The sequence below is a fragment of the Solanum stenotomum genome, chromosome 11 (genome assembly GCF_019186545.1).
Source record: "Solanum stenotomum isolate F172 chromosome 11, ASM1918654v1, whole genome shotgun sequence".
Lineage (NCBI taxonomy): Eukaryota > Viridiplantae > Streptophyta > Magnoliopsida > Solanales > Solanaceae > Solanum > Solanum stenotomum.
Window position 1 is genome coordinate 3196458 of NC_064292.1, and position 23298 is coordinate 3219755.

The 23298-nt window shown below is 32.2% G+C and overlaps 2 protein-coding genes across 6 annotated transcripts; both read right to left on the minus strand.

The window, feature by feature from the left end:
- Positions 1 to 841: 841 nt before the first annotated feature.
- LOC125844441 (uncharacterized) lies at positions 842 to 10268 on the minus strand. 4 transcript variants are annotated; one of them, XM_049523756.1, is made up of 3 exons: positions 10015 to 10268; positions 4322 to 4645; positions 842 to 2936 (listed from the first exon to the last, which is right to left on the minus strand). In XM_049523756.1, the coding sequence occupies exons 2-3, from the start codon at positions 4633 to 4635 to the stop codon at positions 1154 to 1156; spliced, it is 2097 nt and encodes a 698-aa protein (XP_049379713.1). In that variant the 5' UTR covers positions 4636 to 4645; positions 10015 to 10268; the 3' UTR covers positions 842 to 1153. The 4 variants fall into 4 exon arrangements, with proteins under 4 accessions (XP_049379713.1, XP_049379715.1, XP_049379714.1 ...); XM_049523758.1 differs by having other exon boundaries at positions 842 to 1694; positions 2163 to 2936; positions 4322 to 10268; XM_049523757.1 differs by having other exon boundaries at positions 842 to 1811; positions 2163 to 2936; positions 4322 to 10268.
- A 1903-nt stretch (positions 10269 to 12171) lies between these two features.
- LOC125844225 (60S ribosomal protein L30) lies at positions 12172 to 14712 on the minus strand. Of its 2 annotated transcripts, none has more exons than XM_049523499.1 (5): positions 14584 to 14712; positions 14395 to 14500; positions 13280 to 13381; positions 12472 to 12540; positions 12172 to 12383 (listed from the first exon to the last, which is right to left on the minus strand). In XM_049523499.1, the coding sequence occupies exons 1-5, from the start codon at positions 14602 to 14604 to the stop codon at positions 12343 to 12345; spliced, it is 339 nt and encodes a 112-aa protein (XP_049379456.1). In that variant the 5' UTR covers positions 14605 to 14712; the 3' UTR covers positions 12172 to 12342. The 2 variants fall into 2 exon arrangements, with proteins under 2 accessions (XP_049379456.1, XP_049379457.1); XM_049523500.1 differs by lacking the exon at positions 12472 to 12540 and adding an exon at positions 12651 to 12719.
- Positions 14713 to 23298: the final 8586 nt, after the last annotated feature.

Consider the following 23298-nt stretch of genomic DNA (forward strand, 5'->3'; position numbering starts at 1 on the left):
CCCTATGACTATTATGGAGGACTAAAGAAAAGTAATTAACAATAATTAGGTACCTAACAGGCTAACACTATTGAAGTCAAGAAAGTTAATCTGGTATGAAAGTCCTAAATACTCACTTATTTATTAGTACTTAATTGACACTTCATAAAATATCTCAGAGATAAGAGTTATTGCTAATTACTTTTTCAAAAAATTTATCTGACATTGTTAATTATTTGATATTTCCTCTCTAAATGTCAATAATTTTTATAAATCTCCCATCTCTCATTTTATACGACGATATTTGATTAAATTAAGACAATGATTTAGCTATATATTAGAGTGAATCATTATGAATGCCCCTCAAAAACTATTTAATTAAAAATATGATTCTTGTATCTAAAAATCAAATAATTCATTATGGTTCATCTTTGTATCACAACATCAAACACCAAAAACCTATATATTTATAAAAACTCCTACAATAATTAACAAGTGTTTGATTTTAAAGTACAGGGATTGTATCCAACTAAACAAATTGAAATAGATTGATCAGAATAATCAAAAAGCAAATCGGAAAAAAACTCATCTATCATATCATTCCCATAAACGTCTAATCGTAGATATTCGAATTGGTTTTTGTTATTCACCACAATCCTGTTTAGTCTCACTCATTTATTAACTTGGATAAGACAAAGAAAAATAGGGAAGGGAAGCTACACAAACTAAGAAAATTTTCAAAGTAGGCAGAAAATAAAATTCAAAACTACTAAAGCATGCCATTTTATTTATGAACAAAGAGTTTAAAGACATGCTTGTACACCATATGACAGAAAGGGAAATGGGGGTGGGGGTAGGGGTAGGGGTAGGGGTAGGGGGGATGGGGAGTAGTTCTATGTACATAAGCTACTGATAAAGTTTGTTATTCCATACACTACATACACAAATAGAACCAGTACTGGATATGCAAAGAGAGACATCTCTAGAAGGACATGAAGATAGAAAGGGGCAATATAAGATGCTGCAAATGAACAAGCAGGGCAAGGAACGCGCAATGGCATGAGAGTTTGTGAAGTAATAGGCCCCAGCTGCATTGGCTCATCCGTAACAAAGCAGTGGTTGTTCTAGTGAAACCATGGACACGTTATGATTTACCACTATAAATGACAGATTCTTATTTGCGAAAACCAAACATGTGATCTGTGTATAGGTCTTCCAGATCAAAGATACTGTCGTCCTTGCTGCTAGGTTCCCAACAGGGATAAGTTCCACCTCCAATATGGCCAGGAATTGATGGTGTCTGCATGGAATCAACAGAAAAACCTCCCCCAGGAGCTTCCATGGTACTCACAAAACCATTCTTAGCAACACTGCTAGAAGTTGTACAACCATGGAGTCCAATATGATCAGCAATTGGTGATGGCAAACTTGCAGTGTTAATGGTAGGACCTACTTGACTAGCTCCAACCAACTGCTTGGTCATTAGCTCTTCCAGATCATACCCAACATTATTGACTGCATGAGTGTACATTCTGGTACCACCAGCAACTGATGGTTGCAAGCCAAGTGATGGAGATGTCCTAGTGTCAACCCCACACCTTACTCCAGAGGTGCCCTCTGCCAGTACAGTGACTGGATGAGTGTACATTCCGGTGCCACCACCAACTGATGGTTGAAAGCTAAGTGATGGAGATGTCCTAGTGTCAACCCCACGCCTCGTTCCAGAGGTGCCCTCTGCCGGTACAATGATTGGATGAGTGTACATTCCGATGCCACCAACAACTGATGGTTGCAAGCTAAGTGATGGAGATGTCCTAGTGTCAACCCCACGCCTCGCTCCAGAGGTGCCCTCTGCCCGTACAGTGACTGGATGTGTGTACATTCCGGTGCCACCACCAACTGATGGTTGCAAGCTAAGTGATGGAGATGTCCTAGTGTCAACCCCAAGGCTCACTCCAGAGATGCCCTCTGCCGGTACATTGACTGGATGAGGGTATATTCTAGAGCCACCAGCAACTGATGGTTGCAAGCTAAGTGAAGGAGATGTCCTAGTGTCAACCCCATGGCTCGCTCCAGAGGTGCCCTCTGCCAGTACATTGACTGGATGAGGGTACATTCTGGTGCCACCAGCAACTGATGGTTGCAAGCTAAGTGATGGAGATGTTCTAGTGTCAATTCCACACCTCACTCCAGAGGTGCCCTCTGCCGGTACAGTGACTGAATGAGTGTACATTCTGGTGCCAGCAGCAACTGATGATTGCAAGCTAAGTGATGGAGATGTCCTAGTGTCAATCCCATGGCATGCTCCAGAGGTGCCCTCTACCGGTACAGTGATTAGGTCTTCTACCTCTTGCAGGAACTCATGCACGTTGGGAAATGAAACTGGATGAGTGTACATTCCGGTGCCACCAGTAACTGATGGTTGCACGCTAAGTGATGGAGATGTCCTAGTGTCAACCCCATGGCATACTCCAGAGGTGCCTTCTGCCGGTACAATGATTAGGTCTTCTACACTTTGCAGGAACTCATCCACACCGGGAAATGAACTATTCAACTCACTACCAAGAGCAGCAACAAGTGGGAATTTCTCGGGGTTAACAGCTGATGGTCCTTCAATAGCATCAGTCGTGCAGTTTGTAACTGACCCTGGTAAAGATAGCATCCCTGTGTCGAAAGCTTCAGTCACATAGTCGGCAATTGGCCACTGAGATTGTCCTCCACAAGGTCCTGTCAACTCGTCAGATTTTTGTCCTTGTGAAGGTTCAGTAATATTAGCAGCACCCACACTAGTGACATCATGAATGCTTTTTCTCCTCTTTGCGTTATTGTCATTTAATCGACTGTAGTACTTCTGGGCATGGCTTGCCACCTGTGTTGGTGTTCTAGAAAACACAAAGTTCCTTGATATACCCCGCCAATCACCCTTTCCGTGTTTTGCCAACCCCTGGAGAAATGACCTAAGAAAAGAAAGAAGATTAAGAAGTTGCTAGCTTGGGAATTTAATCCATTCAAGACAATATCTGCTTGAAACTAATGCATTCTCTCAAACAGCACAATTTTATGCATCTTTGAAATTCTAATCACAGTCGTTATAATTATATAGACATTTTTTCTTCCATCTGTATACAATGACCACATCTAATTAAGTTCGAATTACCAAGTTCAGTATTATTTCAGCAGTCTTTTATCACTACTGACCACCTGCACCCAGCCAAAACAATACAATATACTAGTAAGGTGCTACTTTGGTGTTTATAGGATCATCCCACTTATCAAGAAGAAATGTCTATAGAATCATCTCCTCACTCACCACATCATTCGTTGTTGCAATAGTCCATTGCTATTCAATCCTACTCAAATTGTAGAAGGATATATTTCTCTTATCTTGAGAAAAATGGAATAGAAGAACAAACCCCACATATTGAAGGATATGAAAAACCATACCAAGAAAAGGAAAGATAAATATAAGTATCGTAAGCTGGAAAGTTTTTCCAGTACACAAATTTGCTCTAGTCTATTTGACCCAATCATTTATTGCCAGCATCTAATTAACCGCCTCTTCGGCTTACCCATGGTATTCAAAATTCATAAGGTGCTAAAGAGGAAACTAGAGATCTTTAGTTAAAAATGAACTAAGCTTTAGTTCACATCACTGTTCGTCAACAATAATTCACAAGTGTTTCCAGCACGAGTTAGATTGAAGCCTTTACAAGTCTGATGTCTACAGTACCTTGTCCATATATAATAGTCATTCAGCTGTTTACGAATAACAATTATACCGATGACGCAGTGACTTACGTTACAAAACTGATATCAAGCTGTACTCCACTCTTCTATGAAAAAGACAAACTTATATAGAAAAAAAAAGAAACACTGTATTTAATTTTTCTTGAGAACAAGCAACTCAAAGAGAATTGAAGAAATTACTAACAAAGCAGAGGGGTTTTCTTTCATATTTTCAGACACCAAATTTCTGCAAATTTTCTGAGTGGCATAATCTAATTCAAAAATTTCACACCAGATCAACTAAGAATCTACTCTACATTCAAACATAATATAAAAATAGAAATGATTTTAGTTACGCTAAAGAATAACACAGCTTCTGTCAATTTTTTGGTCCAAATAAACAGACTTGCTGTCAATCTAAAAAATCACAGGAAAAAGAAGCATTTTGTTGCAAAGAAATTCTTAAAGAAGCTACTTTTAAATCCTTACTGTAAACAATAAAACTTATTCAACTATCAAGAAACTAATGATTGAAGAGATCAATTAGTCATCAATTTAGTCAGATGTTTCGAACCAAACTAACATGGTAATTACAAAATATACAAGAAAGCCTCACCTGTGTTCCTCTGCAGTCCAAGGAAGCCCTTTTCGCCGTTCTACCCCTGCTCCCGATGATCTACTTCTGCAGCTAGAAGAACTTTGCATTCTCTCATATTTAGGTAGCGGAACTTTGCCAGACTCTATGTCATTAATATCTTCAACTAATACATTATAATGATCTATAATTTCTTGAAGAGATTTCCCAGGAACAGCAGCAGCGATCTTCAGAAATTTATCACTATCTCCAGAAAATACAGCCAAAGCATTCTCAAATGCTTTGTCTTCCTCCTTGGTCCAGAAGGAGCTATTGCATGTTCGGTTGAGGCTCATTTTGTTGGATCTACACAATGAAAGGTTTGACACGAAAGGGATAGTTTCTGAAGAGTTCTCCCAAATTGGATAACTTCCATATATGACAAAGACCAGCATAAATATTTGGTGCATCTATATATAATTTTTTGTTGCCCTTGACACTTGGTTAACAGAAATGGCACAACACTCCTACTTCATTAATCAGCTATTAATTTAACTACAGTCTACCTCCAAGAGGTAGGGGTAACTGCATACACTCTAACATCCCCAGACCCCACTCTATGTGATTTTACTAGGTATGTTATTGTTGTTGATTTTAACTACAGTAGTGAGCGACTGTTAAGGGTAGCAGGCAGGTGGCACACTCAAACAGAATGACCGCAACGATTTTTTGATCTAGATGTTAAGGTGCACATCAACATGGAGGAAAGCAACCAAAGTTCACAGATATATAAGACTTTGAAACGGTCACTGGCTAACTAAGCAAGATTAATACAGCAAAAAATTACTTTGTGGAGAAAAATTAATCTAGTGCCTGTTGTTCCTTTATTAATCAGTTCATATTTGTTTTTAAAATCGTTAACCATTTAAAGCAAGCAAACAGTAAATGTCTGATTAATGAACTAGCTCTGGGAAGGTAAAAAAAAATACGACAAGGGATATTCAAGATGAGCAAAATAGTAAGAATTTGACCAGATATTTGTGTATTAGGAATAGGATCTACAAGTCCCTTCTATATCGGGTCCAAAAAGTATATAATAAAGAGATCTTGTCCCCTTATTTTTAACTTTTGTTATTAAAAAGAAGATTACATTAAAAGACGCTGCATTCCGTATCAAAAAAATATTATAAGACCCAACAAATGAAAATTGCGCTTAAGCTGAACTACAAGTCTATAACTACAGCAATGAAGCATATCTTTCTATATTTGCAAGAGACCAATCAAGAGGATATCTGAAACAGATCTATAGACTAGCACATAGAGGATGCAACAATGTCATATGCACATTCACTACTATCGCTCATACTATACAGCTAAAAACCATTAGAAGATATGTATTTATAATAAGTTTGCACCCATTGGCACAAAGGAGCAGTTCGAGGTACTTTGCACCCACTAACTTAAAATCCTAAATCAGACTTTTGTCTTGCACCTCATAAAGTAAAACAAAGGCATCCAGTTACACAAATGGTGTACCAAAAGATTCAATTTTGAAATGTTTTGACATAAAATTCGAACGAAATGCTCCACTCCACAATCAACAAAAGCATCAATCTACAGAATCTTACTATCTTTGGCATTACAAAGTTCCCGTTTTTAACAACTAAAATACTTAAAGATTTGGTTCACCGGAGAGACAAATATTTTCAAGTAATTTGAAAAAAATCGAAAAGGTGAATAACTTCCACAAAGTTTCTTGTGGAAGAACAATGTTGTAGAAACATCAAAGAAGAGCAGTTATCAAATGGACACCACATAATGCACCAAGTAGAAGCTAGCAAATTATAAATCCTTTTTCAATTTTAAATAAATCACAGATGACAAACTTGAATATGATCAAATGCCAAGAAATTCTACTAGTTTCCCAGCAATCTTAACCTCCGAAATAAAAAGTGCGCAAATAATAAATTTAGAGGTCCAGAATAGTCTAGGGCTGACATACAAGTCCATAGCAGTTAGAATGACTTACCTCAGTTAGAATAGCTCTATTATAAGAGAAACCAAAAGACAAATATGTTCTTCAATTATCTTTCATTTGAGTTTTAGTAGTAGAAGTTCCAAGATAAGTGTTTCCCTCTCATCACCAAATAAATGAGATGGCAGCATTATTAAGTTGGGTAAAACATAAAACTCTTGGGGTACATCTAAGAAGGGTTCATTTCCCAAATTTTCCTTCTACAGGCTTCGATTTGCAGAAAATCATCCTAAGGCAGGAATCATAATCTGACCCTTTATATTACAACTAAATAAACACTTAATACAATCTCCCAATAGCCATATGTTTGTAAAATATATGCTATTACTTCTAATTTTTTATGGAAACTAAGTCATAAGAAAAGAATCATTTTGGTATTCTCATAATCTTATCTCCACTATTCCACTACTTATCCCCATTATTCCATTTGTCTCCTTTTTCTTCGTTTGTTGGGGAAAGGGGGGCAAGTGTTTAAATGGCTTCATTTGACATGAAAAATTGCTAGTGCATTGTGTTCATGTGGATGAACCAATTCATGATTCACTAGTCAAATGGTACTCCATGGTAACAGAAAATATCCACACCAAAATTTGAAGTCAGTGTTCCGGGCATAATGCGTGTATTGTATCTAAAAAGCTTTACTTTCTTGAAAGTGATAAGTTAGGAGGAAAAATCTCAATAATATTAAGTAAATATCATCCTAAGAATGTTCAACTCATAACAGTTCTACTACTCAGATACATCTTGAAATACCAAAAGCTTACAAGTTTGAGAATAAAGTCCAACAAAAATGATAAGGGAAAAAATCCTAGCCACTTTGAACAAACAGTCATCATCTATTGAGTAATTAATTCCTCAATAGAAATCAGGAATGCAGATAGAAGTTATGTTCTCTTTTTCTTGGTTTTACCCTTTTCAGTACATGTATCGGGACTCTAAAAATTCTAGCACACTTAGCAGTAAGGCATTATGACAAAGTTAGTATGTCAAACTTCTTCTTTTGTTTATGGAGTAAGTATGTCAAACTTCTTTAGCCTCATTCTATACTCTAATTTAGCTTCTGACTGGATTAACTGCAGTATCAAACCTTCACTCACTGAAGACTGAAAGTAGGTCCAGATGCATAGATTTATTGGAGAAAGCTTACAACAACAACAACATACCGAGTGAAATCCCACTAAGTGGGGTCGGGTCCACCATAAGGGGTGCTAATTATCCCATTAGTCCATTAGGTTGTCATCTTCAAGAGAAGAAGTTTCAAGAATCTTGGATCAATAATTCAGGAATATGGAGAGATTGACAATCATGCTACACATCACATTGGAACTGGGTGGATGAAGAGGAAGCTCGCATCGGGTGTCTTGTGTGAGAATGTGTTGTCAAGACTTTAAGGTAATGTTTTATTGAGTGGTGATTAGACTAGCTATGTTCCGGTCAAGAACTCATGCATCCCGAAGATGAGAGTCGTGGAAATGAGGATGTTGAGATAGATGTGCGGGCATTCTAGGAGACATATGATTAGGAACGAAGATATCCGGGACAAGGTGGAAGCAGTCTACGTGGTAGACAATATGAGGAAAGCGAAAATGAGATGATTCGGGTATGTGAAGAAAAAATGCCCTGATGCCCAGTGAGAAGGTGTGAGAGGTTGGATATTGGGGGGTTCGAGAAGAGGTAGAGGTACGCCATAGAGGTATTAGGAAGAGGTGATAAGACATGACATGACACTCATGCAGCTTACCGAGGACATGACCCTAGATAGAAAGGTATGAAGATCGGAAATTGGGGTAGAAAGTTAGTTGGCAGTCGAGCGTTGTCTAGTTTCTCCTACCAGTTGTGCTATTACTATTTTCTATTATCTCTACGGTTTTAATACCACTTATTACTTCATTTTGCTTTGATTGACATACTATATATTGTTGTCAATGTTCTTTTATTTATTATTTTCAACATGCCTTTTTCGCTATTGTATTTTATGTTTGAACCCGCTTTGAATTTTTTACGTGAGCCAAGGGTTTTTCAAAAACAATTTATCTGCCTTCACAAGTTAGGGGTGAGGCTTGCATACACACCACCCTCCCCAGACCCGATTGGTGGGATTACACTAGGTATGTTGTTGTAGTTGTTGAGTCCATTAACTTGTTCTCCTCCCAAATCCTACTTATAACATATAAATACACTATTGTGTGTATTGGAAAGAGAGGTTTTTCCACCATAATATAACAGCTTAGGTTTGAAAAGAGACAAATGCTTTGCATCTTAGTAGAGGATACATAGGCTACGAAAACAAGGGAGTTCATCCATTTGTGTGGATCCCAACATCCGATAACTCAAACCATGATTGTTGCACATCCGCTTCCGTAAGGAGAAACCTGTAAACCTCCTAAACTAGGAGTTATATTGAAATACTATGATTAAGAATCCTTCTTTTTTTCTCTTTTTTTAAAGCAAATCTACTAGGCAGGTTGCCTAGGGCTAGTTGTCTTTATTTTAATATAATAAAAGCGAAACTCAAAAGAGAAGTACAAGCAAGCGGGTTTATGCCTTACATCACTAATCCTATTGAGTAAAATGTATGCCAGCATAGAGTTGCCTCTTTCAACTGGATTGAACTTCCAGTGTCTGCTGGGTATTCTTTCCACTAGCATAGCAAAATCCCAGTTCATCAGAGCTCTAGAACTGAAATACCAAGATGTGTATTATCTGTAACTCCCAAGAAACTACGGCATCAGCATGGCCCAAATTCTAGTTAATACTCAAATATTCAAACAGTGAGAACAAATCGAAATGCTAAGCTTCAGAGACAAAAAAAATCAATATGATCTTTTAATTAGTTTTTCAAGTGAAATTCTTTCCCCACTCGCAACTTTTTTCAAGTGAAATGCATGTCTAAACACATCTTCAACCTCTCGACACCATTTTTCAACTTCAAAAAATCCTCTTTTTCAACTTTAACTAAGATGTCCAAACACATACTAAGAATCCCAAAAAAGAAAAAAAAAAGGATAAATATACAGCATAGAGATGTCACACTAGATTGTCGCTCTTGTAATTAGAGCTTCTACAGTCTGTTGAAACCGAAAACCATCAGAGTTACAGAAACTGAAACATCAAAATGGGGAATAGTCTGCAACTCCCCAAAAAATATACTAGCATTACCCAAAATTCTCATCAACATAGCCAGTCTAATCCCATTAGTGAGGTCTCCGGAAGATAGAGTGTACGTAAACCTTATCCCAACCTTGGGAGGTAGAGAGGCTGTTTCCGATAAAACTCTCCAACCACAGAGATACATATCAAAATTCCAATGTTAAGATATAAAGAAAACATAGGAATAACATTCATATCTGATAATATAGCATACATATGTCACATTAGTATTATTCAACCAATAAAGTTTCTATCTTTTTCTCTCTAGTAATTAGAACTTCTAGTGTTTGTTACTTAACTTTACAACAATAACAACAATATAACAAGTGTAATTCTACAAGTGGGGTACGGACCCTCAACTATAAAACATATAAAAAATCACTAGCATAGAAATTTTGAAACCTCAATTCATCAGAGTTCAAGAATGACATACAAAAAAAAGGAACAATCTGAAACACCCAAAATAATAAAAATTACAGTATGACCCAAATTTCTAGTTAATACCCAAATTCTAAAAACATACAAAGATCAAAGAAAACATAGCAGTAACCTTCATAGCTGATATTTTTCTGTACGAAATAGGACTATTTTTGGCTTGTTTGGAAGATAATTTCATCTTCCATTTTGGTTTCTCCAACTGTGAATTGCACATTTGGGTTTGATTTTGGCTTCGAATAGAGATTTTCTGACTTTTTGCCATTGATTTTGAAGGTTTTTAGCAGAGTGGAGGAGAGTTAAATTGAGGTGAAGACAATGGGGTTCGAAGGAAGAAGGTAATAATAGAGTGTTTCACCAAAAATAACACTTTGATAATATTGAGTTTCGGGTTTGAGTTTTAGGAATGAAAATACGAATATTTTGAGAACTCTTTTTATGACAATGGATTATATGTTATATAAATTTAAATTAATTGAATTGATAAATTGATCTAAGATTGAATAAGTCGTGAATCGAAATGGAGGTAAAAATTTAAAGATCTCCCCAAATAGAGATATTTGTGGAAATTTATTGTGAATTTAAATCAATCGATTCAATGGATTAATATAAATCTAAATTAATTAACTAATACTCTTTGATATTCTTCTCATTGACCAAGTAAAATTCATATTAAAAACTTTTGAAAGGTCTTGAAAATGTCTTATAGTAAGAGGATTCAAAACCTTTTTCATAGATAGATATATAATATCGAAAATACCAAGTAGAATTTTTTTTGGGATCTTCTTCACCGACTCACCGAAAGTTAGTTGAATTGGCGTGAAGCCAAATTAGTCAAGTTAATAAATCAACACGGAACATAATTAATTGACTAGTGAATTGGCGTGAAGTTAAATTAGTCAGGTTAACGAATCAACACGAAACGTAACTAATCGACAAGTTAATTGGCGTTAAGCTAAATTAGTCAGGTTAACCAATCAACACGAAACTTAATTAATCGACTAGTGAATTGGCGTAAAACTGAATTAGATCTTATTTGTTCGAGTCTAATAAAGATCCGAACCTTAATTATTTTGATATGGTTATTAAGTTCATTTGTTATTCAAGTCCAAATCTTAATCAGTTGAATCTTATATATGTATTAAATAAACTGTCAGTCACTTCATCAATCTAAATAAATTTAAATGATAAACATCTATAATAAAATCTTGGGATCATATCTATTTCCATCATTCACCACTTCCATCATTATCGACTACCGTTATTGATTCTCACCCACAGGCCACAACTAATATTTTCAACCACAATCACAAATATTGTCATTCACTACAATTTGTTCTCACTACAACAAATCATCATCATCAATCACCACTAGCGCAACAAGCAACAATCACCATCATAAATCACCATGTTATATATTGTCAAACATCATATAATTTTTTCAAGTATATTTCTTGTTATTAATATTAGAATAATTTAGTAATAATTTATAAATTTTCTACATTCAAATGTCAACATTCTTGAAATTCAGATTTGGTCATCTAAATTTTAATGTATATCTAGTATTCAAATTGAAAAGTCTTAATTTTCACGAAAATAAAACAAAATCTTAATCTAACTAACGGACCAACACATAATTAAATCAACAATCAACGTAAATTTAAATTAATCAAATCAATATATTATGAATATAAAATGCTTATAATAAATAGGGAAAAACATCAATCCCTTAATTAAATATTGGAAGGCATGACCTCTTTCAATGCTAATATCATTTCTGAATAGCTAGAATCTTATATATAAGAAAAGGACCTATTAATTAGACACTTTGGAACTAAGTAAAGCAAAAGGGTTTGAAGCTTTAACATTTTTATCGAAAAATTATACTATGCAACAAAAAACAATTTTGAATACAATAACAACATATCCAATAAAATCCCACATAATTTTGTTCGGAGACGATAAAGTGGACACAGGCTTTACAACAACCTCTCCGAGATAGAGAGATACATATTCAATAAAATCCCGCATAATTTTGTCCGGAGATGGTAAATTGGACATAGGCTTTACAACAACCTCTCTGAGATAGAGAGATTGTTTCTAAGAGACCCTTGGCTAACAAAAACAATTTTGCAAACTTAACTCCAACAAAGATTTGACCAGCCAAATTTAGAGGTTGTGCAAGTGCTTTTGAGAGAGATTTAAACTTGATGCATGTTCAACTTACAAAAATTCAGAATTTAGAAGTGTATAATATGGCACAACAAATCACTGTTCATAAATAGTAAAATTACTAGCTCAAGACAGAAAAAATAATTCCAATACCATCAAAATTATCTTGACAGTCATCACAAATAAAGTAGAATTATCATCTACACTAGCTATCCTTTTCATAGAAAAAAAAACAAAATGGACAATATTCCAAGATTCAGAATTGCAAGCCTCACTGATCACCAGGAATGCTCTTAATGATGTCAGAATCACCTGAAGAGTTGGACAAAAAACATTAAAATCAGGAAAAAAATTTGAAGGATATTCAACTAAAGTAGATCGAATCGGACAAGAAACTCACCTGGATCGATGATGCTGAGGCAACAGACCCTGTAGTATTTACCACAAGCCGTCCCCAAGTCTACATTGTCTGGAACAAGAAATACATATGTTAGCATNGAAAAAAAAAACCATTAAAATCAGGAAAATATTTTTAAGGACATTCAACCAACAGTAGATCGAGTCGGACAAGAACCTCACCTGGATCGATGATGCTGAGGCAACAGACCCTGTAGTATTTACCACAAGCCGTCCCCAAGTCTACATTGTCTGGAACAAGAAATACATATGTTAGCATATAGTTTCAGAGACTTGTATGATACTACCAATCCAAAGATCATCACATACATTGAATAAGAGGTATACAGATAGACCTTGGGTAGAAAATACATGAGCAACCAGAAAAGGAGTTTGCATATAGAGTTCGAACCTTTGACGTGCCTTCACACACAGATTATTTGACATGTCTTTACTACTGAACAAAAGACCTAGGGCAGTTGTCAACTAATTCTCACACAATAGATACTAAAAGATGTTAATAGTTCCATACAATCGATCCAACTATCACTAAAACTTAGGAACTATGCTTTCTAAATCTAATATAATCAATGACTTTAAGAGGCATTTGTTTTTTACCAAGCACTCATCAGAAGGAACTTCAATACTCCTAGCAAAGTTACATAATTCATGTCCTAACAAAACGAAAGGAAGATATATATCTTCACTCGTACGCAGTCAAAACAGCAAACTATTTAAAAACATTTCAAAAGTGCCAAAAAAAAGTTCAAACATATAAATTACTGTCTATACACACAAAGATATGCACTTACTTCCGTTGTAGTGGTGGACTCCAACCTTTGCCAACATAGCATAATACTCAATCTCAGATTTCCTGAGAGGAGGGCAGTTGTTGGCAATGATAATAAGCTTTCCTGTAATTTGGGAAAGAAAAATTTAGAAACCCATGTTAGATCATAAGTCAACACAACTCCTTCGTAAAGAATAAAGAACAAATCCATAATCGACTAACAACCATTTTCCCAATCAATTGATAAAAGATCCAATCTTTTACAACGCCGAAAACATGAGTCTTTTACAGATATATACTAGCACCATAATTCTCATTATTCAATCAACATGGCCATGGACACAAAATTACATATTATCATTAACCATTAACCTCGTACCTTCTTACAGCCAAAGAAAGTTTTGAACTACCACCAGAAAGAAATTGAAATACATGGCATCTAAAACCTATTTTATTGTCAAACAAACCTCATATTTAACCACCTAAGACAATGCACAATAATCTACTAAAGATCATTGACTAGAGCTATGTATAATAATCTGCTAAAGATAACACTCCTTTAATCAAACATTAACATATATTTACCAGCTGCATAGCTTGACATACAATGAAATACAAATAAAACCCGTATTAGAAATCTACAACTATGAATAACAATCTGATAAAGATCAGCTTTCGACACTACTTTAATCAAACATTTACTAGCCTCATAGCTTGACATACAATAAAATGCAAACATAAACCTTGAATGACCATCAACAACTATGCATAATGATGCGCTAATAATCAGCTTCGAATACTACATTAATCAAACATTAACATATATTTACCAGCTACAGAACTTGACATATAATGAAATGAAACAAAAACAACTAACAACAAAATATTACAAACAAAACCCATGTTTCCCCATCTAAAACTATGCAGAAAATCTGCTAAAGATCAGCTTTTATCACTACTTTAACCAAGCATTAACATATATTTGCTATCCACAATAATATGCTAAAGATCAATTTTTTAACTTATATTTACCACATACCGAACTAGGCAAGCAATGAAATGCAATAAAAAGAACAACCCACAAAATCAATTCCAATAAAAGCACAAAATACAATTTGAGCTGAGCTGAAAACTAACCTTTGGAGTTTCTAAGAGTCTTGAGAACAGTCTTATAACCCAAGGTGTACTTGCCGCTCTTCATAACTAGAGCAAGCCTATTGTTAATGCTCTCATGGGTCTTCTTCTGCATTCAAAAAAGATCTATTCAAATCAATACAACCACATATCAACACCCCAAAACCACAAATAGATAGAGAACTTTTTTACAGTTTTCTTGGCGGCAACCATGGTGGCTATGCTTCTGCAAATGCGTCGACGAGCGGTGAATTGTGATTTTTTTTTTCTTTTTTTGGAAGTACACAGCACTACAGGGTGAAATTTGAAGAACAAAATTAGGGTTTTTGTGCGAGAAGAAAAGGATCATGGGCTTATTGTTTGGGTCAAAACAAAGGCCCAATTTTTATTAGTCTTTGGAATTGCTATAAGCCCAATTTCTATAAGAGAATATTTTTTATTGAAGTAGTGTTTACAAGCCATTTTTCAACTTTATTTTTAAAAAGTTCTATTATTATTCTAAATTTTCAAATTTTATAATAGGATAATAAACATTTACAAGTGATTATTTTATAATTGATAAGGATAAAAAAAATAGTTTTTTGGCAAAAATGGGCAAGATTACATATAATAAATCTTTATAGGCTGAGTTACCAAAAAAATAATCTTTATGAGCTAATTTTTTTTTAATCTCGTGCATAGCGAAATCTTAGTAGGGCTGCCAAAAAAGACCATTTGGTGAAGTTTGAAGAATAAGATTAAGATTTTGCAAGAGAAACAAATTTTGGGCATATTGTAATTTAAAAGGCTTTGATTATATATTTTTTTTCATTTTAGGGGGATTAAAAGCGGGACCTAAAGCCCAATTTTTTTAATTCTTTGAAGTTTAATTGTTAAGGATATTTGGTTGAAATGGTGTAGAAAAACTATTTCGTATATATTATCAAGGAAGATATATTTAGATATACATATTCCTAAAAATTAGTTTAAATTAGTTATATGCACAATTAAATCATCCCCAANTTATTCAGATTCCGTAGTAGAGGTTTGTACATGTGACAACCAATTCTGGGGTTATGTTGAGTTTATTTAAAGACTTCCGCTTATCTTTCTATCTTATTCTTGTTTTATTAATTCCGTATCGTCGGGTTTTTGGGTGTTAGGCTGACGTGTCCGGTGGGGTTTGGGCACGTGCCATCACATCCGGTTTTGGGATGTGTCATATATTTATTTATTGTTGCTCGAATAATAGTATCAAAATTATCACTGCAATTTCGATATCTTTAGCCACTCAAATTTGAGTAAAAGAATGCAACAACTTTGGTGAACAAAAGAGAAAGATAGTATGTAATTTGCTGGAAATGGAACGATAGTTTATGCAGTAATTGTGATATATATTAATAAGGAAGAAGATGAGAAAAGAACTTCTTGGATCGGGTTGAAATTATTGTTTTATCACACACACTATTGAGTTAAGATTATATGTATCTATATTTTATCAGTGTGACTGAATAAATATACACATGTATAGAAGTTTTATGCATTATTAGAGATTTACGCATATATCCAGTACATTATTGATGTATCTGACACATTATTTAGTTAAGATTATATGTATTTAATTTTTTATCAGTACATGTGATTAAGTGTGTATAGGTATTTGACAAAAATATATGCATATATCTCAAATAGAGTTCATGAATCATAATTAAGAAGTTTAAACTTTGTTGAATCACAAAAAAAAATTAAAAAATTGATGATTTTGATATATTTTTTAAGGAGTCGTAATATGTCATATCTTTTCTCCTTAATCAATGAATTTTAGTTATATTCCTTAATTAGACACACTCCTTAATTAATTACTTTTATTTATACCCTATAATTTGGCAGATACACGTACTCGAGGTTCTAAACTATGGTAAGAAACGTAATATTTCTTAATTAGCTAGAATAGTACTAGCATTGTAAAGTTGCAAACTACTTTTTGACCTTTTCTTTAAAAGTTAATTTTAGAATTTCAAATATCACAATAAAAATTTTAGGATAATAAAATTTCACATTAAAAAAATATATGTAGAAAATTTAATTTTCAACAAAATAACCATCAATAAATTAAAGATTTGATTGACCTCTCTTGAAAACTTTCAATTGAAATTCACGTGTCTTTAATACTGAATTTCACCCCTCTAGCAAAGATTAGGGTTTTGAATGAACATTGGATTATGGGCCTATTGTTATTTTAAAAGGTTTGAGTTTAATCATTTTTCGAGTTGAGGAAATTCAAATCAAGATCCAATTTTAATGACGTGTGTGAACCATATGATAATCTAGTTTATAAAGTAGGTAAAAAGTGTATAGATAATGCATATTGTATATTGAGTATACATATATTAATATATATGTATAATCTATATATACCCATAATAGATTTTAATACAATATATTTGTGTATATTTCAACTATGTTGATAATCTAGACGATCAAATGATATATATTGATAACTATCTCATTTTATAATTTTTGTATGTTCAATCAACTTAATCGCAAGGATATTTGGTTGAAGTAGTGTTCACTAGCCACTTTTTGGATTTTTCTTTGGAAGACACTACTAAAAATTCAAACTCCATATAATTGTGGATTATAAATTTTCACAAGTGATTATTTTCAGTTATTGGGATGGAAGACGACTAGTTGTTATACTTGAAAGAAACAAATTAGGATTTTGAATGAACCGGAAAAGATTGACTTCTGGTTAATTTATAAGATTTGGGTTTTTAGAAATGTTCATATCAAGACCAATTTTATTTAGAGAAACTTACATAAATGACTATAGTTTATCGGTTATCATATTTCTCTAGCTATAATTACCATAATTACTGTGTAGCTATAATTATTATGATAAAAATCGCTATATTTCATGTATTCAAAGTTTATTTATTTTGTATACTAGGATATAATCCAAAATTAGATGGCATTAAAAATGACAGAATCCTTTTTTAAATATGGCAATGCCTTAAATTACGCCAATTTGCATTGTCATACTACCCAATACCCATTATTAAACAACCATCTATAGTTGGTTGGATCTATTTTAAGATTATTTAGTGTGTAAACGCATAAAATATTTAAAAAGTAGTATCAATTTTTTATAAAAAATACAAAATATTTCTGAACATCTTATATTGATTTGGGCTAAGCTTTGTCTTCAAATCATGGATTGTATTGTTATTTATAGATTTACATATACGGAGCTTCAATTAGAAATATAACACATGAAATCCAATTCACTACATATACATAAACAAAAATTAATGATAGAATACATAACAATATAATAAAGATAAACTTGTAATGATACATGAATATATTTGTATAAATAAATACAGTGAATATACATACATTGAATATAACAGGTATACCAACTAAATATACATTCCTATCATATAAAAATGGATAGAATAAATACAATTCCCGATTTGTTGAATAATCATACGGTGAATACACTTATACACCTACTGTTTGAATATGGAATACATATATCTGTTTGATAACTATATGTATCCATATATAATTAATGTATACAAGTATAATTTTTTTTTTAAATACACTTTATTGATTTTTTTTTAAATACATTTTATTTATGTATCTATGTATGATACTGTATACATATATCAAAATGTATACTTATATAAGGAAAAAGGAAATACATGTATTGATAACTACACATTTTCATGTATTAAGAAAATCAACAATGAAGTATGCATATCTCTAACTATATTGTGCAATTCAATATGAAGTTAGTAATGATACAAACACAGAAAATTATACAAATATTTAATTGTGTGCAAAATATACGGGAACAAGTAAATACAAACTAATTGAGGAATGATAAAATACTCTTTTGGTGGTTTATGTGGTTCTTCGGGAACACATACTTTTCTTTCTTTTTAACTTTTTTTTTTATATGAATTTTGAAGTTTGAACACCATCCTTTTTGTTGAGAGAGCTTTTCTTTTGCTCTTGGTTAAGTTGTTGCATCAGTATGGGGTCATTGTGATTTTTATCAAATAATGTTACACCTTGCGTAATCTTCTTCAAAATACTAATCTTCGTCATTTTAATGGAGAAAATAAAAGGTTCAACTAAAACCCTATGAATTTGAAATTATAGACACTTTTATACAAATACTATGAAAAAATTGAACAAGGAGAATAAATTGATGCTACCTGAAAAATAAGTATACCGAATTAGATGCAAAAATCGGAAAAATTATTTGATCTTGAAAGATTTTGAAAAAAAAAATACATTGACTTAAGCTAATAAAAGAGAAAGGTCAAATCGGGGACATAGGGAGTTGTGGGCTTGTGGCAGAGAAAGACGCCTAGAAAAGGAATACTGGCATGCAAGTTTCTCTTTGCTAATTAACAGTAAAATATATTCATATATAATAATTATTTTAAATTGTAGCTATAGACACTAAGGGGTCATTTGGTAGAAAGAGTGATAATGCAGGGATTAGTAATGCAGGGATTAGCAATGCATGGATTATTTTTTATCAAATGTTTGGTTCATTATTTCCAACCTAATCTTGTGTGTGGTTTAAGACTCTACATGAAGCTTATTTTCCATTATACCCTTGAATTATTATGTGATTTTTTATTTTATGTATAGCATTATGACATATTTTCATGTTCATTCCGTTGGTGAGCTTCAGTGCATTCCATTGGCCAATATTACTCATCACATTATCCTATCCCCACAAATATGACTATTTCGATAAATGAATTGTTATAGAGGGATTTGGGAATTAAATAACCATACAAGATAAGTGCAATGAGCAAATGCAGAAGGCCAGACAACTCAGACTCACTTAAATTAGTTGAATTACTGGTATTGTCAAAAGGTTGCAGATACTACCATTTTGGCATGTCGAATTTTATATTTAATTCAAAACCAATGGAACTAACACATGATATCAAGAGAAGGAGGCTAAAAAAAAGGGCTTGAAAACAATTCACATGGTTCATCCTGTGTTTCTTTACTAATTTTGAAGAGTGTATAAAAAAATTGAGGGGCAGTTCAGTCATTTTGTTGTCTTATCCAGGCTTATTAAACATGATATTAGTAATCCCTAGGTATCCTTGGTATTAGATAAGACCACATATGGTGTATTAAGTTATCCATGTATTAGATGGGTTTGAGTTGAATTGTGCTACCAAACATTGTATTGGATGGATTAAATTTTAATTCAATGACTATTTTAATTAATACATCCTACCAAGCGACTCCTAAATACTTATCAATGTTAATTATATCGTGTAGTTTTTCCTTTTAATCAATTAACCCAAATCTTAAAGAAGATTTGGTTGAAATTGGTCCACTGATGACTTTTTCAAAAAATATTTTTGAAGTTTTAAATTTTATAATTAAATTTTAAGATAATGATTACCAGAGTTGAAAAAAAAACTATTTATGAAGTATGAAAAATATAAAGATTTGGGTTTTGAACGAGTAACAAATTTATAGTCCGATTACTGTATTTTTTGGGGGAATTTTGCGAAGTGGTTATTCAATTCTTTATTTTACTAAAAAATTGGCTCAATTTTTAAAATTATCAAAATTAGCCAAATATGTTTTTCTTCCTTCCGGTTTCGCCATTAACAACTTCTTTTCCTTCTTCCTTCTTCTATTTTTAAAAAAAAAACAAAAAACAAAAAATTTGACGTATCGAAAAGCTGAATCTTTTCGTGTATATTATATATTAGAAGACCCGAACATCGAGATGCCTTCATATCTAAATTTTGGTATTATAAAATGATTTTGAGTTAATCAAAATTGAATAGTCAGTATATCTTTCATATATAGTTAGTGTATGCTTCATATATATTAAACTATATTCAGTTTTTTGAGTGTATCATAATGTATAGTTAATGTATAAGTAAGTTATATTGTATAGTCAATATATATTTTCTTTTACTTTTAGTAAGCTATATTATATAATTTAGTGTATACTTTCTACAACATTTGGTTATTTCTTATGTAAATAAATCATGTTTAAATTTGTTGAAAACTAATCACTTTATTCTATCCATTTGAAACTGACCCCTTTTTTTTTNGGGAAACTTATTTGATCTTGAAAGATTTTGAAAAAAAAAATACATTGACTTAAGCTAATAAAAGAGAAAGATCAAATCGGGGACATAGGGAGTTGTGGGCTTGTGGCTGAGAAAGACGCCTAGAAAAGGAATACTGGCATGCAAGTTTCTCTTTGCTAATTAACAGTAAAAAATAGTAAAAATTAGGTAAATGACATAGTATAAGAAAGAAATTACTTCCTTTCCCTACTCTTTCATTAATTATCAAAAATCCCTTTTTTTAGTGTTTTTCGGATACATAATATAGCAGTGTGCATACTTAATATAGCAGCGCGGATACTTTAATTAATAATGGGCGGATACTTAAATTATTAAGTTGTTAGCAGCACGGATACTTAATTAACGGGCGGATGCATAATATAGCAGCGCGGATACTTTAATTAATAACGGGTGGATACTTAAACTAATAAAGTATCCGGTTAAGTTGAATTGGGGGAAAATAAGGGATTTTTGTATTTTAGTAAAAGAGTAGGGAAATATTGAGAATAGATAAAGAAGTGTTGTGTATTTAAGTACTTTTTCCTAAAATATATTCATATATAATAATTATTTTAAATTGTAGCTATAGAATAAATACTTATCAATGTTAGTTATATTGTGTAGTTTTTCCTTTTAATCAATTAACCCAAATCTTAAAGAATATTTGGTTGAAATAGGTACACTGATGAATTTTTCAAAAAATATTTTTGAAGTTTTAAATTTTATAATTAAATTTTAAGATTATAATTACCAGAGTTGAAAAAAAAACTATTTATGAAGTTTGAAAAATATAAAGATTTGGGTTTTGAACGAGCAACGAATTTATAGGCCTATTACTGTATTTTTTGGGGGGAATTTTGCGAAGTGGTTATTCAATTTTTTATTTTACTAAAAAATTGGCTCAATTTTCAAAACTATCAAAATTAGCCAAATATGTTTCTCTTCCTTCCGGTTTCGCCATTAACAACTTCTTTTCCTTCTTCCTCCCCTTTCTTCTTGAATTGATCGAAATTGAATAGTCAGTATATATTTCATATATAGTTAGTGTATGCTTCATATATATCAAACTATATTCAGTTTTTTGAGTGTATCATAATGTATAGTCAGTGTATAGCTCGTGTATAAGTAAGTTGTATTGTATAGTCAATATATATTTTCTATTACTTTTGGTAAGCTATATTATATAATCACTGCATATTTTCTATGACTTTTGGTTATTTCTTATGTAAATAAAACATGTTTAAATTTGTTGAAAACTAATCACTTTATTGTATACATTTGAAACTGACCCCCTTTTTTTTTTTTTGAGTTTATGCTTTGAAACGAAGGTCCAACTTTAATTAGTCATGTTAAGTCTAATCAACCCAATCTATGTTGGTTGTTTGGTTCATAGAATTACACCTAATGTACTTTAAAGTGTCTACTTATATTTTATCCTCATTTAACAAAATCTTTTAGAAATGACCTTTAAGTTGAAAAAATTATCCAGAGAGAACTTTTGTTATTTATCAGACATAAATTTTAATGTTCGCCTGCACGATAGATTGTGTGGTCAATTAAGCATGTTTACTATTTAGAAATATCTTAAACTTATGCTTTATAGACGTAACTAATTTATGTCCACAACTTATGTCTGATCGACAACAAAAGCTTTGCAAATAGTAAAGCAGGGCCAAAAAAATTAAGAACACCTTCATTTAGGGCTATTTGTGAACTTTAACCTATTTGGACAATATTTGCCAAAATTTAATGGAATGGCATTTTTCACCATGTTATTTAAAATTGTATTTCATTTTTCAAAAGATATTTAATTTGTAGGCAATATAAATAAATTTCATACAAAAAGCTAGAGTTTTTCCTACTCTTCCTAATTATTGTATAACAATGTTTTTGATGTATATCAATTGAAGTTTAATGCTTGAATTGAATTGATGATATGACCTATCAAAATTATTATTTTTTAAAAAAACTTATAGGTATCAAATATTTACACCAACCCATATTATTTTGCCATGGTTGTGTGATTAATGAAGATTAGCAATTTAGTGATAATGACATAAAAGAATACATACTCCCTCCATTTCTATTTATATGTCATTGTTTTAGATTTTACGTCTCTTAAGAAATTATATAAGTTTACCATTATATCCTTATTTAGTTTCTCTTGAAATCAAGTTTTCAATGAATGGACATAAATTAGTTTTTTTGATTAATTAAATTAGCCAATGAACATGAATTAATCATTTAGTTTTCTTATGTTGGTCAAATTTATACTTTCAAGGCTGATAACTCTCAAGGATAAAATAAGAAGAATCGTGTTATTTATATATTGATTTGGTGAAATGACAAGTACACCCTCCATTTCAAAATAACTGAATTGTTGAACCTTTTTTCATATTCCAAAATAACTGAATTGTTCAAAATTCAAGAGAGATGCTGGAATTTTATTTCATTTTTGCCATTCATTTACATTTTCTAAGTGATAATTTCAAGACAGTTAATTGTTCATATTTATAATTTTACTTTGAATAATTTATGTTTTTGAGAATAAGGGCAAAAGTGGAAAGTGGTGTTCAATTTTATGTTTCAAACTTTTTTTTCTTAATGAGTGTGCATTGCCTCAACAGTTCACTTATTTTGAAATGAAAAGAATATTACAAAATATTTTTAATAAAAATGACACATAAATAGAAATGGAGAGAGTATGCTTATACTTCTAGTTAATACTATCTATTCAGAGTCCGTTTGAATTGACTTATAAGTCAAAAAAAAAATAATTAAACTTATATGACTT

Coding starts and splice junctions, on each gene's coding strand:
- LOC125844441 (XM_049523755.1), bottom strand. CDS start 4,749: ATGCACCAAATATTTATGCTGGTCTTTGTCATATATGGAAGTTATCCA. Junction 2,937..4,321: donor TGGACTGCAGAGGAACACAG/GTGAGGCTTTCT, acceptor TTCTTTTCTTAG/GTCATTTCTCCAGGGGTTGG.
- LOC125844225 (XM_049523499.1), bottom strand. CDS start 14,604: ATGGTTGCCGCCAAGAAAACT. Junction 13,382..14,394: donor GACTCTTAGAAACTCCAAAG/GTTAGTTTTCAG, acceptor CCCAAATTACAG/GAAAGCTTATTATCATTGCC. Junction 12,384..12,471: donor CCTCAGCATCATCGATCCAG/GTGAGTTTCTTG, acceptor CCAACTCTTCAG/GTGATTCTGACATCATTAAG.